The sequence below is a fragment of the Schizosaccharomyces cryophilus genome (genome assembly GCF_000004155.1).
Source record: "Schizosaccharomyces cryophilus OY26 unplaced genomic scaffold supercont4.3, whole genome shotgun sequence".
NCBI lineage: Eukaryota > Fungi > Ascomycota > Schizosaccharomycetes > Schizosaccharomycetales > Schizosaccharomycetaceae > Schizosaccharomyces > Schizosaccharomyces cryophilus.
The window spans coordinates 505,418-525,230 of record NW_013185626.1 but is presented as its reverse complement, the minus strand read 5'-3'; the positions used below and the strand labels follow the sequence as shown (position 1 = coordinate 525,230).

The 19,813-nt window shown below is 39.0% G+C and overlaps 10 protein-coding genes and 1 non-coding gene across 11 annotated transcripts; 7 read left to right on the top strand and 4 right to left on the bottom strand.

Moving 5' to 3' along the window:
- Positions 1-122: 122 nt before the first annotated feature.
- Positions 123-1,948, top strand: SPOG_00238 (ribosomal protein subunit S5). The gene is made up of 2 exons (XM_013167747.1): positions 123-1,330; positions 1,409-1,948. Exons 1-2 carry the CDS (start codon positions 382-384, stop codon positions 1,624-1,626), a joined length of 1,167 nt encoding a protein of 388 aa, XP_013023201.1. The 5' UTR covers positions 123-381; the 3' UTR covers positions 1,627-1,948.
- Positions 1,793-4,005, bottom strand: SPOG_00236 (ketoreductase). The gene is made up of 3 exons (XM_013167745.1): positions 3,898-4,005; positions 3,712-3,842; positions 1,793-3,654 (listed from the first exon to the last, which is right to left on the bottom strand). Exons 1-3 carry the CDS (start codon positions 3,908-3,910, stop codon positions 2,761-2,763), a joined length of 1,038 nt encoding a protein of 345 aa, XP_013023199.1. The 5' UTR covers positions 3,911-4,005; the 3' UTR covers positions 1,793-2,760.
- SPOG_00237 (60S ribosomal protein L9) lies at positions 1,876-2,644 on the top strand. The gene has a single exon (XM_013167746.1). It carries the CDS (start codon positions 1,950-1,952, stop codon positions 2,517-2,519), a length of 570 nt encoding a protein of 189 aa, XP_013023200.1. The 5' UTR covers positions 1,876-1,949; the 3' UTR covers positions 2,520-2,644.
- Positions 4,006-4,076: 71 nt separating the features above from the next.
- SPOG_00235 (Mvp17/PMP22 family protein 2) lies at positions 4,077-5,963 on the bottom strand. The gene is made up of 6 exons (XM_013167744.1): positions 5,564-5,963; positions 5,244-5,518; positions 5,155-5,177; positions 4,968-5,096; positions 4,825-4,896; positions 4,077-4,744 (listed from the first exon to the last, which is right to left on the bottom strand). Exons 1-6 carry the CDS (start codon positions 5,581-5,583, stop codon positions 4,592-4,594), a joined length of 672 nt encoding a protein of 223 aa, XP_013023198.1. The 5' UTR covers positions 5,584-5,963; the 3' UTR covers positions 4,077-4,591.
- A 29-nt stretch (positions 5,964-5,992) lies between these two features.
- On the top strand, positions 5,993-8,531 carry SPOG_00234 (retromer complex subunit Vps26). Its single transcript, XM_013167743.1, has 2 exons — positions 5,993-6,334; positions 6,437-8,531. Exons 1-2 carry the CDS (start codon positions 6,191-6,193, stop codon positions 7,196-7,198), a joined length of 906 nt encoding a protein of 301 aa, XP_013023197.1. The 5' UTR covers positions 5,993-6,190; the 3' UTR covers positions 7,199-8,531.
- Positions 6,166-8,346, bottom strand: SPOG_00233 (gluconokinase). The gene has a single exon (XM_013167742.1). The coding sequence runs from the start codon at positions 8,100-8,102 to the stop codon at positions 7,524-7,526; it is 579 nt and encodes a 192-aa protein (XP_013023196.1). The 5' UTR covers positions 8,103-8,346; the 3' UTR covers positions 6,166-7,523.
- Positions 8,532-8,913: 382 nt separating the features above from the next.
- On the top strand, positions 8,914-9,008 carry SPOG_16218. The gene has a single exon. It is a non-coding gene; the product is annotated as a tRNA-Ser (tRNA).
- Positions 9,009-9,293: 285 nt separating this feature from the next.
- SPOG_00232 (cytosine-mismatch binding protein 1) lies at positions 9,294-10,106 on the top strand (the record flags this gene model as incomplete). The annotated part of the gene is made up of 2 exons (XM_013167741.1): positions 9,294-9,355; positions 9,509-10,106. 2 exons carry the CDS (start codon positions 9,294-9,296, stop codon positions 10,104-10,106), a joined length of 660 nt encoding a protein of 219 aa, XP_013023195.1.
- A 135-nt stretch (positions 10,107-10,241) lies between these two features.
- On the bottom strand, positions 10,242-12,096 carry SPOG_00231 (ornithine carbamoyltransferase Arg3). Its single transcript, XM_013167740.1, has one exon. The coding sequence runs from the start codon at positions 11,524-11,526 to the stop codon at positions 10,561-10,563; it is 966 nt and encodes a 321-aa protein (XP_013023194.1). The 5' UTR covers positions 11,527-12,096; the 3' UTR covers positions 10,242-10,560.
- A 542-nt stretch (positions 12,097-12,638) lies between these two features.
- SPOG_00230 (N-acetyl-gamma-glutamyl-phosphate reductase/acetylglutamate kinase) lies at positions 12,639-15,666 on the top strand. The gene has a single exon (XM_013167739.1). It carries the CDS (start codon positions 12,715-12,717, stop codon positions 15,370-15,372), a length of 2,658 nt encoding a protein of 885 aa, XP_013023193.1. The 5' UTR covers positions 12,639-12,714; the 3' UTR covers positions 15,373-15,666.
- A 133-nt stretch (positions 15,667-15,799) lies between these two features.
- Positions 15,800-19,468, top strand: SPOG_00229 (DNA-directed RNA polymerase III complex subunit Rpc2). Its single transcript, XM_013167738.1, has one exon. It carries the CDS (start codon positions 15,882-15,884, stop codon positions 19,377-19,379), a length of 3,498 nt encoding a protein of 1,165 aa, XP_013023192.1. The 5' UTR covers positions 15,800-15,881; the 3' UTR covers positions 19,380-19,468.
- The last annotated feature ends 345 nt before the right edge of the window (positions 19,469-19,813 follow it).

Genomic DNA, 19,813 nt, shown 5'->3' with positions numbered 1-19,813 from the left:
TGGTTCACTAATATATATAAATACTACCGATTTAGAATGTGCTGCGTTATAAAAATTAACAACAGACTCCAACGAAAACTTAAGTAGAGAATACATGGCCTTGGGAGTTTATACAGAGACAACGCGCAAGGAGAGGAAGTAAAAGGAGAGTCTTCTTTTAGACGTTGGCAGTTAATTTACAGAAAAATAATTTTGAACTTGTAATTTTGAATAAAAGGATAAATTTTTGATTGGTCGCAGAGTCTACAAATCGAAGAAAACTTGTTTGTGATTCATCCGTTTTATGAATTGCTTTGCTTGAAAGAACATATTTTTTTACGTGTTTTTGTATTAGAGTCGGTGGTTTCCGTTTTACTTTGTATGGATAAATAGCAACCCAAAATGACAAATCATATACTACACTTTTTTTCGGCAAACATGCGGTTGAGCTATCGTTTAGGACGCTCTTCCTTTCATACATATGGAATGGTTAGAAATATAGCTTCAAAGGACGCGTCTCCACCAGAGCAACCGAAGGATGATACCAAAGAATCGTCGAAAATCGACGCTTCTGGTGATTTTAAAGATTCGAATGCTGCTTCCCAACCGTCATACGCGTTCGATCCCAAATCAACTGAGCATAAATCCTCTCCAGTAGCTCCTGAAGTTGTTTCTAAGGATAAATTGGATGCAAAGAGTCCTTGGGAAGAAATGGTTAAAAAGTTTCAACAGGATGCTTCTTTGCAAGAAGACTATATCCGAAACCATCCGCTTTCCAAGCAGGCATTGGAAAATGCCAAGGGTTTACGTAAAACTAATTTACATTTGCAATACTTTTCTCCATTTGACAAGTATGTTCGTCCCTTGGATGAATTTTCCAGCTTCCAAAACTTTGACGAATATAATGCGTTTAATGAAGAAAAGTTTAAAAACTATACACCTCCAGCGGATATTTTCCGCGCCAAACCACCCGTTAGTTATACTCCTTTCAGTTTTGGAACAACAAACCAGGGAGCTACAATGACTGACTTTTTAGTGGAGACGACAGGTGTCCCGAAATCTTATTTACAATCATTTGTCTTCGTTCCTTTGGTCATTCGCCGTGTCGTTAACCAAACCCGCAAAGGTAAAATTCCCAGTATCTACGTTCTAACCGTTGTTGGTAACCGGAATGGGGTCATTGGTTATGGCGAAGGAAAAGCTGCAAACTATTCATTATCTTACAAACAGTCTTGTGCTCGTGCCGTCAAAAGCATGAAGTGTATTCCACGATACGAAGACAGGACGGTATATGGCAATTTGCATAAAAAGTTTCACGCTGTCCGCCTTGCTTTACGATCTCGTCCTGCTGGTAAGTCTAATTCATCCTCGGAAGTCACAGACAGTGGCTTTATTTCACAATAGGAACAATAACTAACCCGTCATTTAGGTTTTGGCTTACGTTGCAACGCTATCCTGTTTGAGATTTGTCGATGTGCAGGTATCAAGGATTTAAGCGGTGAAATAATGGGCTCAAAAAATGGCATGAATGTTGTTAAAGCAGTTTTTGAAGCATTACATGAGCAAGCTCTTCCAGAAGACATTGCTATGCAACGTGGTCTTAAAATTGTTGATGTTCAACGTGAGTATTACAAAGGCTCCCGCTAAGTCATATACTTATGAGCTGATTACTTCTGCCGCGTATTATGCTTTTAATCCCTCGTTTTCTACTTCTGCTTCCTCATCTCCCCCTTCTTTCCTCTCATATATTTTCTTGCATACACGTTACTGCAATTTTTAAAATTCGTTATATTTAATTAACGATCACTTTATTATTTGATTCCATAATATTAATAGGATTTTTCTACACAATGCATTAAGCTATCCAAAAATAATAACCCTACCCTACTTATGAAGTACAGTCACAGGAACTCGAAACGGAAATTATCTACTGGAAAAAGGGAACGACACCACCAACACTACTTTGCAGGATGGGACGTGATATTTACAAGGACGAGACTTTGCCAATCCCCAAGGGTGTTACTGTTGACATTAAGGCCCGTAATGTCACCGTCAAAGGTCCCCGTGGCTCTCTTTCCAAGAGCTTGCGCCATGTTGACTTGGAATTGAAGAAGCAAGGCAACGCTATTAAGTTCATTGTCTGGCACGGTTCTCGTTTGCACAATGCTTGCCTTCGTACCGTTCGTTCCATCATCAACAACATGATTGTTGGTGTTACTCAAGGTTTCCGTTACAAGATGCGTCTTGTTTACGCACACTTTCCCATCAACATCAATTTGTCCGAAAACGGTACCGTTGTTGAGATCCGTAACTTCTTGGGTGAACGTATTACTCGTGTCATCAAGTGCTTGCCTGGTGTTACCGTTTCCATGTCTGCCAACGTCAAGGATGAATTGATCATCGAGGGCAACTCTTTGGAAAACGTTTCTCAATCTGCCGCCAACATCAAGCAAATTTGCAATGTCCGCAACAAGGATATTCGTAAGTTTTTGGACGGTATCTACGTTTCTGAACGTGGTAACATTTCCGAACTTGAGTAGACTCTTAATACATAAGCGACTTGTTTGGTCAAAGCAAAGCGCCTTGTTAAAAAATGAGCTATTATTTTTTGTGCATATAGAAATTCGACTCGGTAGTTTCAGTCTATAAACCTTTTATTAGTAGATTATATTGTATTCTGTAGAGTATTCGATGACTAATATTGCATATTTAGCATGTACTGTTAGTATAATCGGGAAAGTCTAGTAAGTTTTGAAAAGCATCTTAAGACCTCGCGATTAATTAAGCACTAGTCTGAGCAGAGACAGATTGTTGAATTCGAGCTTGCTTTCTTAATGCACGCTTGCGAATGTCAAGATGCATTGCGGCAACCTGGCTTACTACAAAGTATTTGACACTTCCAAGGAATTCCTCCAAGGACCAGCTCATAATAGCATGAGCAGGATAAGGCTGGCTAATGTAAGGAGCGCTTCCACCGCGTTGAACGTTGATGCTGCTTAAAGCTTCACGGACAAATGCCTTGGGAGTAGGAGTAGTCATATTGGGGCGGCGGATCTTTGACATGGCGGAAACAACAAGATAAGAGTTGTAGCACCAGACATCAATACCTTCAGGTTTCACTTCCTCAGCCATTGATGCAGACCAGTTAGATAAGAAAGCCTTAGAGCCAGCATATGTACTCAGGTAAGGGGAGGGAACAAGACCGGCAAATGAGCCCATGGTCAAAATTAGACAACGGGGGCCCTTCTTGTCTTTACGGCGTTGCTCCATCATGATAGGGAGGATAGCTTTCGTGGTATGAAGGGTTCCGAAGCAATTAATATGCATAATATTGTCCATCTCCATCTCAGCAGTTTCTTCAAAGCTGGTTGGCATAACGTGGGATTGGCCAACATTGTTAATCAAAACCGTGATAGGAAGTTTCTTCAGTTGTTCAGCAATGGTTTCAAACGAAGTCTTATCTGCTTTGGTATAGTCCAAAGCGATGGTACGAGTTTGGATTTTAGCAACCGTTTCGAGTTCGTGAGCCAAGGCATCCAATTTTTCTTGAGTACGGCTAATTAAAACAACATTGAATCCGGCAGTAGCTAGTTGCGTGGCATATTCTTTTCCAATGCCATCGGTAGCACCAGTAACGATTGCCCAAGCACCTTGTTTGGCACCGTAAACAGTAAGCTATTGAGATCAGTTAGTGATACGAACTAAAATAAGTCGTTCTTTCCAATAAAATACCTTTGTTCCTTTAGCAAAGTAGTTGTTATAAAGGAACCGAATAAACGATTTCGCTTTCAATAAAGTACATATAATTCCAAAGAGAGAAAAGACGGTGACCGTCGTAGAGCAACCGGAAGGTGAAGCGACGTCTAAAAGCGGATTAGCATTCGTTCTCGCATATAGTAAAGCTTCCAAAAGACCTACTCTCAACATTCATACTGCAATGTTATTATTGGCGTTCTCTGAGTTTGTTCGTTTTTGTTTAGTTAGCCTGAATAGGGACCTATAAGGTTGTCGTTATTCTAGTTTTGAACATGCCAAGGAGCGATTCGGTACGAAACAATGGTTTGAAATAAATAGTAAAAATCGATGATTGACAACGGTAATTTGTAAACTACAAGCTCTAAAGAAGGGTAACGAAAGGTATAGTCCCAATTTTTTCTTGGGTATGCAAAACCGATATACATTAATGACTATGAAAAGTATCTGTGCAAATCACTAGAGAAAAGAAAGTGTAATAGGCAGGTGTAAATGAAAGAAGGAAGCTTTGTTGCAAAAGCGAACATAACAATGTAAGTTTTACACTTGACTATGAAAGTTTCGAGAGGCCATGATTCTTCTGTGAAGGCTTGTTGTCGTTTCTACTGTTAAGCCATATTCACAACGATTATCAAAGTAAGAGAAGAGAGATATAAGTATTTTGCAGAATAAAATACAAACGAAGCATAACAAGGAAGAAAACATAGGTCAGTCCCTTTTTTGGTATTAGAATATCACATATGTTTATGTGTCCCATTTGAAAAACGAGAATGATATGTTTAGACGACATTCAGCGTCAAATATGTTCGTTGATCACTGAAAACTTTATTCTCATAATTCATTACAATGTTCAATAATATTAATCATGTAGGCTCACATTAGAAGAGCTGTTTTTCAAACTTAGATAACTTGTCCAAATCATGGCGATTGCATTAACAAATAAGACTTGAAAAACAAACGGAATAAAAGTGAAGTTAATGAATTGTGCGGCTGGCCACAAGATGTAGTTCGCCTAGTAGAATTAGTATTTTCATCAAGCTCTGTTGAACCGCATAGATTTGTTGCGCATCAACCGCAGTTACAAGGACAAACCTTAAGAGTAGGAACATAATTCTTTTTGAAGAAAGCTTTGATTTTGTCTGCAGACTTGCATTCGGTAATGCCCTATAGGTGAATGATTAGAAACCTATCAATTTAATTTGCTTTCTAGCCGAGAATAGCACAGCATGGCTTACCATAAAAAAAAAGAAAAATCCAAGACCAAGAGGAGCAAATAACAACTGGTCAATAGCTACTCGGAAAAGGTTGCAGAAAAACTCATTCTCTCCTTGTACCAAGTTTTTCAAACTTGCAAACCAATGGTACTGTCGCGTCAGTAATGTTTCTAAGCAAAAAGCCAAAATCTTTTTCGACCTAACCTACCTGGATTGGTGTAAAACATAAACCTACAAAAGTTAGATTAGCTCAACTCCCAAACGAAACAAGCACTCAGCTTTTTGAATTTTACTTACCATATGCCGCATAACGAATCGTCCTGTGAAAGTCCAGTTTAGCTGTTCTAGCAGGCAAAAGAATTGAGTTTCCGTATTTTTCTAAAGTAATGTCACGTTTCTTCTGAAATTCCATCGACTTGTAAGAATCTAGGGCCTGCGCTAACAAATCTGATATAGCTCCCAAACTCGCATTTAATAATCCCAAAGTAAGAATAGGTTGAAGTTCATATTTGGCGTTGAAATGGTATACAAAGAAGAACAGCAGACATGTGCACACAGTTAACCCATACAAACTAGAGCGATTAGTATATCAGTTACAAGGATAAAGATATGCTTACATAGATCTTTCTACAAACATTCTTTAACGTTTCTACAGTGCTTGATGAACAAGAATGTTGGTACTTACTTGTAGGTAAAATGATGGAAGGTTCATTACGTAGCGTTAATAAACATTCATCGTTGATTTTGGCTAAATGAAGGAATCGAGGACTTTCGGCTTATCGGAATTTGGTTTATATAAGTCATTTTAGTTCTTTTTTTGCAGAGAGGAAATACGCGACGCTGATTCAGATATTGAAGCTTTGACTATAAAACTGAAGCTTTTCACAATTAGTACCGAGGGAGAAGAACATCCTTTGGTATTTAGCATAAAAAGCTGTGAGTGTTATATCATTCCATTTCATTGTGTCTAATTCCATGTCTACTGCAAGGATTGTTTACAGCTTACGGCAATTCACAATTATACTGTATCTTATTTTGTGTAACTTTAATGTTACTCGCAAACCTGAATGGAGAGAAAAACTCTACTAAAAGAGCAGCCAGATTGTGTCTTTCATTCCTCCAGGATTTCTGCTTGCATTTTTCTTTAAGAAGATTGTTCTACTTATCTTAAATAGTGAAGAGTACGTTGTTCCAGCTGCAACTTTTGCGACGAGAAGATTCGTACATTGACGCATTTAGCCTCAATGGAATACCTTTTTAGAAGCCCGATTGATGTTGATATCCACTTGGAAAATGAAGAAGAACGCTCGTTTGTAGATATCGAATTTGAACAAGGACGGAAGGACAAAGCCCCAGTCTATGGAAGTGATGAATCTGTAAAAGGCGCGGTACGTTTCATGATCTGAGGGCTCTGCATGTATAGAAAAGCTTTTAAGGAAATACTACTGTTTTTCATTTTGGTTAGTTACTAATGAATTATTATTGAACAGGTTATGATTCGGTTGAAAGATGGAAGAAAGTTGGATCACAATGGAATCAAGATTGAGTTTGTTGGCTGTATAGAAAATACATATGACAAAGGAAACATCCATGAGTTTACAAGGAGTGTGCAAGAGCTTGCTTCCCCTGGAGAAATGCGACAAGCTCAAATGTTTGACTTTGAATTCAAGCATGTGGAAAAGCCCTATGAATCGTACTTTGGGAAAAATGTAAAACTACGTTACTTTTGCAGAGTTACCGTGACACGAAAAATGACGGACGTGATTCGAGAAAAAGATTTATGGGTGTATCGCTATGAGAATGAGCCCGAAACGAATAGCCTCATCAAGATGGATGTCGGTATTGATGACTGTCTTCATATTGAGTTTGAATACACGAAGAACAAGTATCATTTGCGCGATGTCATAGTAGGGAAAATTTATTTCATCCTTGTTCGAATCAAAGTCCAGCGCATGGAAGTGAATATTATACGACGAGAGACCATTGGAACTCCACCAAACCAGTACAGTAATAGTGAAACCGTGACACGTTTTCAGGTCATGGATGGAAATCCGAATCGTGGAGAAACGATTCCTTTGCGCATGTTTTTGAATGGCTACTCGCTAACGCCTACGTTTCGCGATGTCAACAAAAAGTTCAACGTACGCTACTACTTGAGCTTGATTCTTGTTGATGAAGACCAACGGCGTTACTTTAAACAATCGGAAATTACATTATGGAGACGGAAAGACGAACAAGGAATCATTGCATGAATATTTGCATCTTGAGTTGGCGGTGCTCTAACTGAATAGGAAGCACACTCGAAACATCACAAATTTGTCAAAGAAAACCAAAGGGGAAGCATTGACAATAGCCAAATAACTTTCCCCTTTTCTTACCTTGTGATCATATCATCTATGAAAGTACTATTACAATCTTTTCACGATAATTTTTTCCTGCTAATACTAATGAATATGTTCTTTTATCATGAAATGAAGAAAGGTGAGAATACAGGATAGACAACGTTGCAGATGTAGAAAGTAATTACAGAAGAATTGTATTACAGAAAAAAATAGTTTCATCAGAAGCGTTTTACTTTCAGTTCTTGTAAGTCTCCTCCTTCTTCAAAATGTCCTTGGCCAAAGCAAAGCAATCATCCTTAGACTCTTCAGGTGGTTTATTAACATTCAAGGTATATGCATCCTTTTCATCGTCCTTAGGGGCTTGCATATCACGTAATTGGCTCTCCACCATGTCGGCCTTCATGTAATGATTCTTTCGAGCGCTGGTTCTCTCAATCAGCACCTCTTTGGGTGCCATCAAGTAGATAAAATGGACGCTGCCAGGACGATGCTTCAAAGAGTCACGGAGGATATTTCTGTAGGCACACTTCAAAGCTGAACAAGTCATCACAATCCCTTTTACATTAGGATCGTCCAACTGCATAGCGCATGCACCTCCGCAATTGTAAAGCCAACCCCAACGATCTTCGTCATTTAAAGGTTGGCCTGATCCCATTTTCTCAATGTTCGCTTTAGGGTGCAAATCATCACCCTCGATGTATTCAAAACTAAGTTTGTCTGCTAAAAACTTGGCCATTGTTGTTTTTCCCGAACCAGAGGGACCGATGATAAAGAAAATGGCTTTCTTTTCTAGCATATGAGGATTTAACGACATATTTACAAAAATACTGTAGTTTGGAATCAGAAATAATCCAAATTACAAAATTACAAAATTAAAAAATAGTAAATAAGTAATCTCGAAAACGTGAATACGATGGCTAAAGACAAGTTCAGAAAAGAAGAAAAAAGTTTCTGTCGCGTATGTTTAAACCAACAGCAGTGTCTTTGACTTGTAAAAAGGGAACCTTAACGGGATTACGATGGAAATCGAAAAAAAGGAAACAGGATCAGCTTACGTCTGATGAAACACCAGAGGAGATGTCATACACAAAGACGTTTTTCATTTGTGGAGAAGAACGCATCGTGAACGAACTTTGAAAGAAATAAAGTTAAAGGAGCGTTCGTTTAAGTTAGCTCTATTTAGATTGATAAGATATCAATTTTTTTTTTTTCTATTATAGACGTGTAGGTAAATAAGATCGCCTGTATACTTTCAATACAGCTAACCAAATCCCTGGACATTACTAGCGAGTACAACAGAGTCTAATTAGCGTACTTTTTCCTACAATTGTAATTATTACTTTTACTCGATATTTATTCTCATACCCCTTGAGAATTATTAACGTGACAAATTAGGGAATGGGAGATGTTTACGGAAACAAGTCAAAAGTACAAAGTCGTTATCGGAACAACTAATAGCTTCAATTAACAATTACTCTATTATTTTATTTTCTTTTTCTTTAAAAATGATAGTACCTCGATTCCATCCTATAGGCTGAAACCACGGTTCTCTCTAGTTTTATTCATCATTACAATATAAGTTTACAGGAATATAATACTTATTTGCTTCCACTAAATAACGAAAAGACAACGTGGCCGAGTGGTTTTAAGGCGTTCGCCTGCTATTTAGTAGCCTAGCGGATTCCCTTTGGGAGCGCAGGTTCGAATCCTGCCGTTGTCGTCAATACTTTTTTCCTTAAGCTATTTATTTTGTTTCATTTAACTTTTCGATCCTCTTCATATTGTATTCCTTTTTTACTTTCTGTTTTATAGAGTGAATTAGTTTCATCTTTCCATCAAGGGACACACTTGGTAATGACCCAATATGGTTATGATTCCTCCTTTCGGACGGATCCTTTCAAAGAGGCTTCATTGCACTATTTTGTTTCTACGAAGGACATTCTAATATGTAAGCTTTATTACGGTATTTAAAGAAATCCGAACGCAAGGATAAGAGGATGAAATCATGTTTCCAATGACCCAAAAAACAAAAGTAAACAAAAATACACTAGTCCCTTATATTATCTTGTAATTTAAATTTAATAGTTTTCCCTTAACATTCTCCTACTAACTTTTTTGCTTGCATCTTTCTTGTAAATTCGACTTTATTTACGCAACCTTGTTGCTGTGCTACTTGTCATTTCCCATTCAAGTAAACACGTAGCGAACTATGTTCTTTAGGCCTGTTTATCGTTTATTTTCAACAAGCGCTGTTTCTTTTGCAGATACAGACGTTTTACGCACTTTACAACCTCCTCGTGTAAGGACAATATGGAATATGTTGATGCATAAAACCAAGGGTCAACGAGGTGTCACCGATCGCTGGGAACAAATTCGTGATGTCTACAGTACTATGGCTCCTGAAGAGGTTCAAAAGTTTAAACAAGAATTTGAAAGAGAGTACGCTGCTAAAAAGAAGGCTTTTGACGACCAACTCCGCCAGTTCTCTCTTGCCCAAATCCGTGAGGAAAACCGTCGCCGTATGAAAGAGCTGAAGCCTTTGGGTGTCAATTTGCAAAAGCTTCGTCATCCTGATCTTCCTAAGCGCCCTGCTGGTGCTTTCAACCTCTTCCTATTGGATATTATGAAAAACGAATCACTCCGTAATGAAATGGGTGTCCCTGCCCTTAGTCCTTACTTGACCGAGAACAGCCGCATGGTTAGTGAAGCTTGGAGAAAACTTTCTGATCAAAAGAAACAACAATACGTCGATAAAGCCAAGGAAAGCCTCAAAGAATATCATGAAGCTTTAAAGGCTACTGGTATTCGCATCAAGTAAAGCTTGATAAGTTATGATGACGTCTGAGCATCCGTTTGTTAAAATTATTTTCTTTCGCTGTTTCCAGCCTGATTTGCTTCTGCGACCTACACCCCCCCATGCTTATCGAGCAGATAGATTTACGAAATGATGATGATAATTGCTTTGCTATTGAATAAGCTTGTTTATTGTTCGATTCTAGTCGTAAATCCCACAGATTTTCTAGTCTATTGGGTATACGCTCTTTCGTCTTGTAGTATAAACCATGAATGTATTCTACTATGAATTCTTCTTTTCGTCCGTTTCTTTTATGGGCATTCATTCTTTATATACGTAAGAACTATGACAGTGACATTTGTAGAACATACAGTTTTTATCTTTCATTCACGCGTCCAAAGAAATAAAAGGAAACATTAGCAAATTCATTTGAAAATATGGAGAAGGAAGCTGGAAACAGGAAGTATGTAGGAAATGTCTAAATATTACCACGGTTGACGACCAAAGCTTCAAGAGCAGCGACTGTGGTCCATTTTCGATTTTCAGCTTCTTGAAACACCAAGCTATTTGGGCCGTAGAACACCCCATCTGAGACCTCCTCGGGGTGACGGGGCATACAATGCATGAATTTACAATGAGGTTTTGCTAGTTGCATGATTTTCTCTGTGACCTGGAAGCCAGCAAACTGTTTGAGACGAGCTTGGCGTTCGGCCTCTTGGCCCATGGAAATCCAGGTATCTGTAACCACAATGTCTGCGTCTCGAACAGCAGCCGCAGGATCATGGCTGATAATGTGTTTGGCGTTCGTTTCTTTAGAGCTTTCACGGACAAGATTAAGAATATCACTACGGATCTCGACGTTCTTTGGATTTGCGATGGTTGTGTCGATACCAGCCTTTGCACAAGCGATCATCAGATCATGCAAGACGTTGTTAGCGTCTCCGATCCAGGCAAGTTTCAAGTTTTTAAAGGTGCCAAAGGCCTCTTGGATGGTGAGCAAGTCCGCTAAAGCTTGTAAAGGATGGAACGTGTCGCAGAGACCATTAATGACGGGACAAGAAGCATGTTGGGCGAAATTGGCGACATCTGAATACTTATTCACACGAGCAACCACACCTGCAACCATACTTGAAATCACCTTGGAGGTATCGTAGAAGGACTCGTTGACACCCAATTGGATATCATCTTTTCCTAAGAACATACAATTCCCGCCAAGGGTGTTGACAGCGGTTTCGACAGAGACACGAGTACGTGTACTGCGTTTGTTGAAGATCATGGCAACGTTTTGACCCTCCAGTCCACCGAGCTGAACGTTTTCCCTATTGGCAAATCTTTTTTTGTAATCATGCTTGATTTCTGCCGAACGAGTGATGAGCTTTAACATCTCTTCACGGCTCAAATCACGGATTGATAATAAATGACGGGGGAATTTTTGAAACGACATAATTTAAAACTATTATGTTTTGTGATTGAAATAAACAACAAAAAAAGAAACTAAAAGATTAAACAGCTACTGAACCAAACGTTAGAAATAGCAGAATCTAGCAATGCGAAAAAAAAACGTCAACAAGAATACAATTCCACTCAATATAATAGGTGAAAATATCAAACAAGTCACTGCAAGTTTATCGTCCTCGCTTATTCCATACCTTTTTTTTTCGCCTTTTATTTTTTTTACTTTAAGGAATCGATATTGGGAAATGCAAAGATAGAAGAAATCAAAAATGTAAACAGGAAAGAACAAAAAATTTTCGCAGTTGTTCAGGTCCTTCCAAGCGATCTAATATACCATCAGTGTTTGGAAGATTCGGAAATTGTTTTCCAGTTTTTCCTTGTTCTTTTTTATTTAACGAAAATGAATAAATAAAACCCACTAACATTACTACCTTAAAGATCAAGATGCATGATTTGATAAATCCGAGATTTTGAAAATTTATGCTTGTTTACAAACACTTGGGTTTTTGTAGGTTGATAGATCAATTCATAAAAGAATAGATAAAAAGTCTAGAATAAGACAAGTAGCCTTCTTTATTTAATTATTGTGAGTTTTGTAATCTTTTCTAGTTTCTTTTATATCGTTTTCTTCCTGTTTTTAATGTCTGCAAAGGATACACCGGATGACAATCCATGATTGAGTAAACAAACCGAAAATGCCAATCAATGCTTACCTTGGAGAAGCAAACTCTTTTATTACGTTTGTTTGAAATTCAATCATCTTGCAAAAGCGTCCATTGAACCAACGGGTTTCATTTCGCATCCATTGGAATAAAGAAAATGAACAGAGCAAGCAATTTTTACTCTTCTTACGTTACATCTTTTATACACGTCTCTCCTTCCGACTCTTTTTTCTTCAGTTTTTACTTTATTTTTTTATGTATACAACTAACATAGTAGCTACACAGTGCAACAGGAAGAGCTGACGAAAAGGGCTCATTCAATAAATTTTTATTTTCCACATTGTTCAACGAATGTTTCTTTTTTTTTTCTTACTAGTTCTTATAAACTTTTATTTATCAGTGTAAAAAATTTTTATACGATTTTCATCATTCATCTCATGCACGTTTGACACAAGATAAAAGGCATCCATCACCCAATTCTCCAAACCACCACCACCAAAGACAGATTCGCGGCAATGCTTGTACAACTGCAGCAAGCTGCCAAGTCATCTGCTCTCAAGGGCTTGATGAAGCGCCAAATTTTAAAGGGAAGTGCTTATTTGCGTCCTACTGTGCTTTCTCGTCGTCAACAAAGCAATTTGGCAGTTGGACAGTCCCAGCCGTTTGTCCCTACACCAAAATACATTCAACAGGATCGGGATGCCATTGTTCGTATTTTGTCTTCTGTTGGCAGCCGCCGTGAGGTTGAGCAGTACTTGAGATACTTTACCTCGTTTGAAGCCCAGCGTTTTGCCATTATTAAGGTCGGTGGTGCCATTCTTACCGATGAATTGGACACACTCGCCCAAAGTCTTGCCTTTTTGAACCATGTCGGTCTCTATCCTATCGTTGTTCACGGTGCAGGCCCTCAGTTAAACAAAATTCTAGCTAGCCGTGGCATTGAAGCCCAATACAGCGACGGTATTCGCATCACCGACGCCGAGACATTGGCCGTCGCTCGCAAAGTCTTTTTAGAAGAAAACGCCAAACTTGTGGAAGCTTTGGAGCGTTTGGGTACACGAGCTCGTCCTATCATCGGAGGTGTTTTTCAAGCCGAATATCTGGACAAGGAAAAGTACAATTATGTTGGTAAAATTGTCAACGTTAATAAGGCTCCCATCGAACACAGCATCCGAGCTGGAACTTTGCCCATCTTGACTTCTATGGCCGAAACTGCTTCCGGACAAACATTGAATGTAAACGCTGACATTACCGCTGGTGAGCTAGCCCGCGTCTTGAAACCATTGAAGGTTGTTTACTTGAACGAAAAGGGTGGTTTAATCCACGGTGTCACAAAAAAGAAGATTAGCAGTATCTATTTAGATCGCGAGTATAACGACCTCATGAAAGAGCCTTGGGTCAAGTATGGTACCAAACTCAAAATCAGAGAAATTAAAGAGTTACTTGATACTCTTCCTCGTACTTCTTCAGTAGCCATCATCAGTACGAAGGACCTCCAAAAAGAACTCTTCACTGAATCTGGTGCTGGTACAATGATCTGCCGTGGCTTCAAAATCAATCACGCTGATTCTTTGGATTCCCTCCCCAGTAAGGCTTTGGAAGATTTGATTTTACATCACAATGCTCTCCCATCTACCTATGCTAGCGTCGAAGACTTCAAGAAATCTTTTGCCAATGCTAAACTTCGCGTCTACAGCGATTCCTATAACGAATCGATCGCTGTTGTCGATCTCTCCAATCCTGAATTACCAGTCTTAGCTGCTTTTGGTGCTTATGACCGCAACTGGCTCAACAATGTTGTTGATAGTCTTCTTTCTACTTTACGTACAGATTTTCCATCTTTGCTCTGGCGTCTTCATCCCTCTACCAAGAATTTGGAATGGTTCTTTGCCAAAAGTGAAGGCACCCTTTTTGCCAATAATCTTTATTATTTTTGGTATGGAGCAAAAGATTTGAATACAATTTCTAATTTTATCAAATCTGATCAGCCCTTCGCTTCTGCCTGCTTATCCTCAAACCTTGCCGAGGCCAACCCTAAAACAACCACCAACTCTGCCACACCTCCCAATCCCCCTAATACCGCTCAAAAGCGTTCTTTTTCTACGTTTTCTCGTTGGAATTCTAATAAAATGATTCGCCCATTCGTTTCTAACGTTGCTAAACGCTTCTATTCGGTAGAAGCTCAGCAGATTCATAAGCCTTTAAAGGCTGTCTCTTCTAAGCCTTCTAAGATTGTTCTATTGGGTGCTCGTGGCCATACTGGAAAAAATTTGATTAGTTTGATCAATACTCACCCCCATTTTGAGCTTTCTCACGTTTCTTCTCGTGAGCTCAAGGGTACCAAATTACCTGGTTACAGTAAGAAGGAAATTCACTATGTAAATCTTTCCGTTGATGATGTTAAGAAATTGGAAGAAGAAGGCGAAGTTGACGCTTGGGTAATGGCTTTGCCCAACGGCGTTTGCAAACCTTACGTTGATGCATTAACTTCTGCTAATGGTAAGAGCGTGATTGTAGATCTTAGCGCTGATTACCGATTTGAGAACAACTGGAACTATGGTCTTCCAGAGTTGAACGATCGTGTTGCTTTGCGTAACTCTAAACGCATTTCCAATCCCGGATGCTATGCTACCGGTTCCCAGGTTGGTTTAGCTCCTATCTTGTCTTTCATTGGTGGACAACCCTCCATTTTCGGTGTCTCTGGCTACTCTGGTGCTGGCACCAAGCCTTCCCCCAAGAACGACCTTAACGTTTTGACTAATAACTTAATTCCTTATTCCTTGACTGATCACATCCACGAACGCGAAATTTCTCACCATTTGAACCAACCCGTGGCCTTCGTCCCTCACGTTGCTTCATGGTTCCAAGGAATTACTCTTACTCTCAATGTTCCCCTTAATAAGTCTATTACTTCTCGTGAATTGCGTAACCTCTACCAAGAGCGCTATGCCGACGAACCATTGATTAATGTTCAGGGTGATGTCCCCCTTGTAAAGGATATCTCTTTCAAGAATCACGTTTCTGTCGGTGGCTTTGGTGTTCATTCTGGAGGCAAGAGAGCTGTTATCGTGGTTACCATTGACAATTTGCTTAAGGGTGCCGCTACTCAAGCCCTTCAAAATCTCAACTTGGCATGTGGTTACGACGAATACGCTGGTATCCAATTGGACTAAATTACTTACCTCTTGACCGACCATATTCGATTCCCCTCTTTTCATAGATTTAGAATTGACTTAAAGCATTAGGATTTTGATCAGCAAACCCATTTTTGTTGAGGAGCTTAAATGTCCTTTATAAATTTGCTTCCAAGGTACTCTTGTCAGTTTAAATTTTATTCCTTTTTCTGATTACAATTATTTTAGACCTTTGTTCTTTGATTTCTTTTTTAATTGTTATTGTCTTTTCAAGACAATATAATAAATAAAATGACTCAATTTTGCCCTTTTTGATTTAAAATGAACTCCATGTTTTGCTTTGCGAATTTGTAATCACTGTGGCACAAACGATTCCTCTTCATTTATTACCTATAAATATATTTTAATGAGCCGAGAAAAAATAAAACGCGACTATCTAAGTTAATATTTTAGTTTCTTTTAAGATTCTCGACCCCTTGAGTCATTGTGGATTCTTCCTGCTAGACGAAGCAATCTTGCCGTCCACCATTACTAATACCAGCAATTCAATGGGGTTGAAATCGTCGCAGGAGTCTGGAAAAAAAGATTTGAATTCAAATACAGGACCGATTGAAGGCGATAAAAGTTTTTCTGCTCTTTTAGAGCCCGATTATAAAGGAAAAAAGCTTACGGATCCTGTACCTACAATTGAAGATAAATGGCAACTTTTACCTGCATTTTTGAAGATTAAAGGTCTTGTAAAGCAACATTTAGACTCTTATAATTACTTTGTCGATGTCGATTTAAAAAAAATTGTCCAAGCAAACCAGAAAGTCACTTCAGATGTCGAACCATGGTTTTATTTAAAATACCTCGATATTCGGGTCGGCGCTCCTGTACGTACTGATGCCGATGCGATTCAAGCTTCCATTAGTCCCCATGAATGCCGTCTTCGAGACTTAACTTACGGTGCGAACATTTACGTTGATGTTGAATATACTAGAGGCAAACAAGTTGTCCGTAGAAGAAATGTTCCCATTGGAAGAATGCCTGTCATGCTGCGAAGTAATAAATGTATCTTACACGGAAAAACAGAACCGGAGATGGCCACTTTGAACGAATGCCCCTTGGATCCAGGTGGTTATTTCGTCGTAAAAGGTACTGAAAAGGTTATTTTGGTTCAAGAACAATTATCCAAGAATCGTATTATTGTGGAAGCTGAACCGAAAAAGGGAATGTTCCAGGCCTCAGTAACTTCTTCTACACATGAGCGAAAATCTAAAACTTATGTTGTTCATAAAAATGGGAAGCTGTATTTGAAACACAACAGTGTTGCTGATGATATTCCGATTGTTGCTGTGTTAAAAGCAATGGGCTTGCAATCAGATCAGGAAATTTTTGAGCTGGTCGCCGGTAATGAGGCATCATACCAAGATTTATTTGCTCCTAGTGTTGAAGAGTGTGCTAAACTTAATATTTTCACTACTCAGCAGGCTTTGGAATACATTGGAGCTCGTGTTAAAGTAAACCGACGTGCTGGTGCAGCTCGATTACCCTCTCATGAAGAAGCTTTAGAGGTCCTTGCTGCTGTGGTTCTTGCTCATATCAATGTTTCCAACTTAGACTTTCACCCTAAAGCTGTTTATATCGCTGTTATGACTCGTCGTGTTTTGATTTCTATGGTTGACCCTACTTTAGTTGATGATCGTGATTATGTAGGAAATAAACGTCTAGAATTGGCCGGTCAACTACTTGCATTACTTTTTGAAGATCTCTTCAAAAAATTTAATAGTGATATGAAGCTAAACATAGACAAAGTTTTAAAGAAACCTCACAGAACGCAAGAATTTGATGCTTACAATCAATTGTCTGTACACGGCGATCAAATTACGCAAGGTATGGTTCGTGCTTTATCTACGGGAAACTGGTCTCTTAAACGTTTCAAAATGGAACGTGCTGGTGTCACACATGTTTTATCACGTCTCAGTTTCATTAGTGCTTTGGGTATGATGACACGGATAACCAGTCAATTTGAAAAAACAAGAAAGGTTTCAGGGCCTCGTTCGTTACAGCCTTCACAGTATGGTATGCTTTGCACTTCAGATACCCCTGAAGGTGAAGCTTGTGGTTTAGTTAAAAACTTGGCTCTTATGACTCATATTACTACAGATGAGGAAGAAGAACCCATTATTCGTTTAGCTTATGCATTTGGTGTTGAAGATATTCATGTTGTCACTGGACGCGAATTACATAGTAGCGGCACATACCTAGTTTATTTAAATGGTATGATTCTAGGTATCTCCAAATATCCAACATTGTTTGTATCGTCTTTCCGACGCTTGCGTCGTTCTGGCAAAATCTCGCCTTTTGTCGGTGTCTTTATTAATACTCATCAACGAGCCGTTTTTATATCTACTGATGGTGGTCGAATTTGTCGTCCGCTCATTATTGTACAAAATGGTTACCCTAAAGTCACCTCGGAACACATCAAATTCTTGAAGGAAGGAAAATGGTCGTTTGAAGACTTCCTGAAAGAAGGCCTAGTTGAATACGTTGATGTAAATGAAGAAAATGACAGCTTAATCTGTATATATGAAAAAGACGTCACACCAGAAACGACTCATCTGGAGATTGAACCATTTACTGTACTTGGTGCTGTTGCTGGACTTATTCCTTATCCTCATCATAACCAATCTCCTCGTAATACTTACCAATGCGCAATGGGTAAGCAAGCTATCGGTGCTATCGGATATAACCAATTACAGCGGATTGATACACTACTCTATTTGATGGTTTATCCCCAGCAACCAATGGTAAAAACGAAGACGATTGAATTAATTGGATATGACAAGTTACCTGCTGGCCAAAATGCTACCGTTGCCATTATGAGTTATTCGGGATATGATATTGAGGATGCTTTGGTAATGAATAAAGCTTCTATGGACCGTGGTTTTGGTCGCTGTCAAGTCCTTCACAAGCATTCAGTTCTAGTTCGTAAGTATCCAAATGGAACACACGATCGCATTGGTGATCCGTTAAGAGATCCAGAAACTGGTGAGGTTATTTGGAAGCATAAAATTATAGAAGATGATGGCCTTGCAGCTGTTGGTTCTCCAGTTCAGAATGGTCAGGTGTATGTTAATAAACAGACTCCCACCAACGCTTTGGATAATTCTATTGCTTTAGGACAATCTCAGACGGTAGAATCTGGATTCAAACCTACCCCAATGACTTACAAAGCTCCTGAACCATCCTATGTCGATAAAGTTATGCTTACTACTACGGACTCTGATCAGACTTTAATCAAAGTTTTAATGCGACAGACTCGACGACCAGAGCTTGGTGATAAATTCTCATCTCGTCACGGTCAAAAGGGTGTTTGTGGTATTATTGTCCAACAGGAGGACATGCCTTTTAATGACCAGGGTGTCTGTCCTGATATCATCATGAATCCACATGGTTTTCCTTCTCGAATGACTGTCGGTAAAATGATTGAGTTATTGTCAGGAAAGGCAGGTGTAATGCGTGGTACTTTGGAATATGGAACCTGTTTTGGGGGAACAAAGGTTGAAGAAGCAAGTCGTGTTCTAGTTGAACGCGGATTTAGCTACTCAGGTAAAGATATGTTAACTTCAGGAATTACAGGAGAACCTCTAGAAGCGTATATTTTCTTTGGGCCTATTTACTATCAGAAACTAAAACACATGGTTTTGGATAAAATGCATGCACGAGCGCGTGGCCCGCGGGCGGTGCTGACGCGACAACCAACTGAAGGACGTTCTCGTGATGGTGGTTTACGTTTGGGTGAAATGGAACGTGATTGTTTAATTGCATACGGTGCCTCTCAATTGCTTTTGGAACGACTGATGCTTTCCTCTGATGCTTGTGATGTTGATGTTTGCGGTGAATGTGGACTTTTGGGTTACAGAGGATGGTGCAACAGTTGTCAAAGCACTAAAAACGTGGTCAAAATGACTATTCCTTATGCAGCGAAGTTGTTATTTCAAGAACTTCTAAGTATGAACATCGTTCCAAGGTTAGCTCTGGAAGATGAATTTAAGTATTAAAATGGTATGAATGGTATTTTGGAAATCTGGGTTTTTCTTATTTACAAGCATAGAATAATAAAAGTAACTGTAACATATTTCAACCGAGCAATTATTACATTTCAAACATTATATATATTATTCAATAGGTTAATTTTTATTTACTTAAGCAAGAGAGCTAGAAGCTAGAAGTCTGTAAAGTTGTGACTGCTAAAAAAAATTATATTTTGCGTTATTCCAACTCTCTGATTCTTTACACAACTAAAATCAAATGATGAATGAGTATCTAAAACTAAGGTTTGAGCGCCCTAATCAGGTGCTCTATCTCGCTCCGTTTGTATCTTCTTTATAGAAGTGTAAATGGATGTGTAGGACCTTGATGAAATGGCCTCCCTCTATCACCACCATTAGAGGCCATATGCTATTCTGAGATTTTAATGGTTGTGTGCTATTTA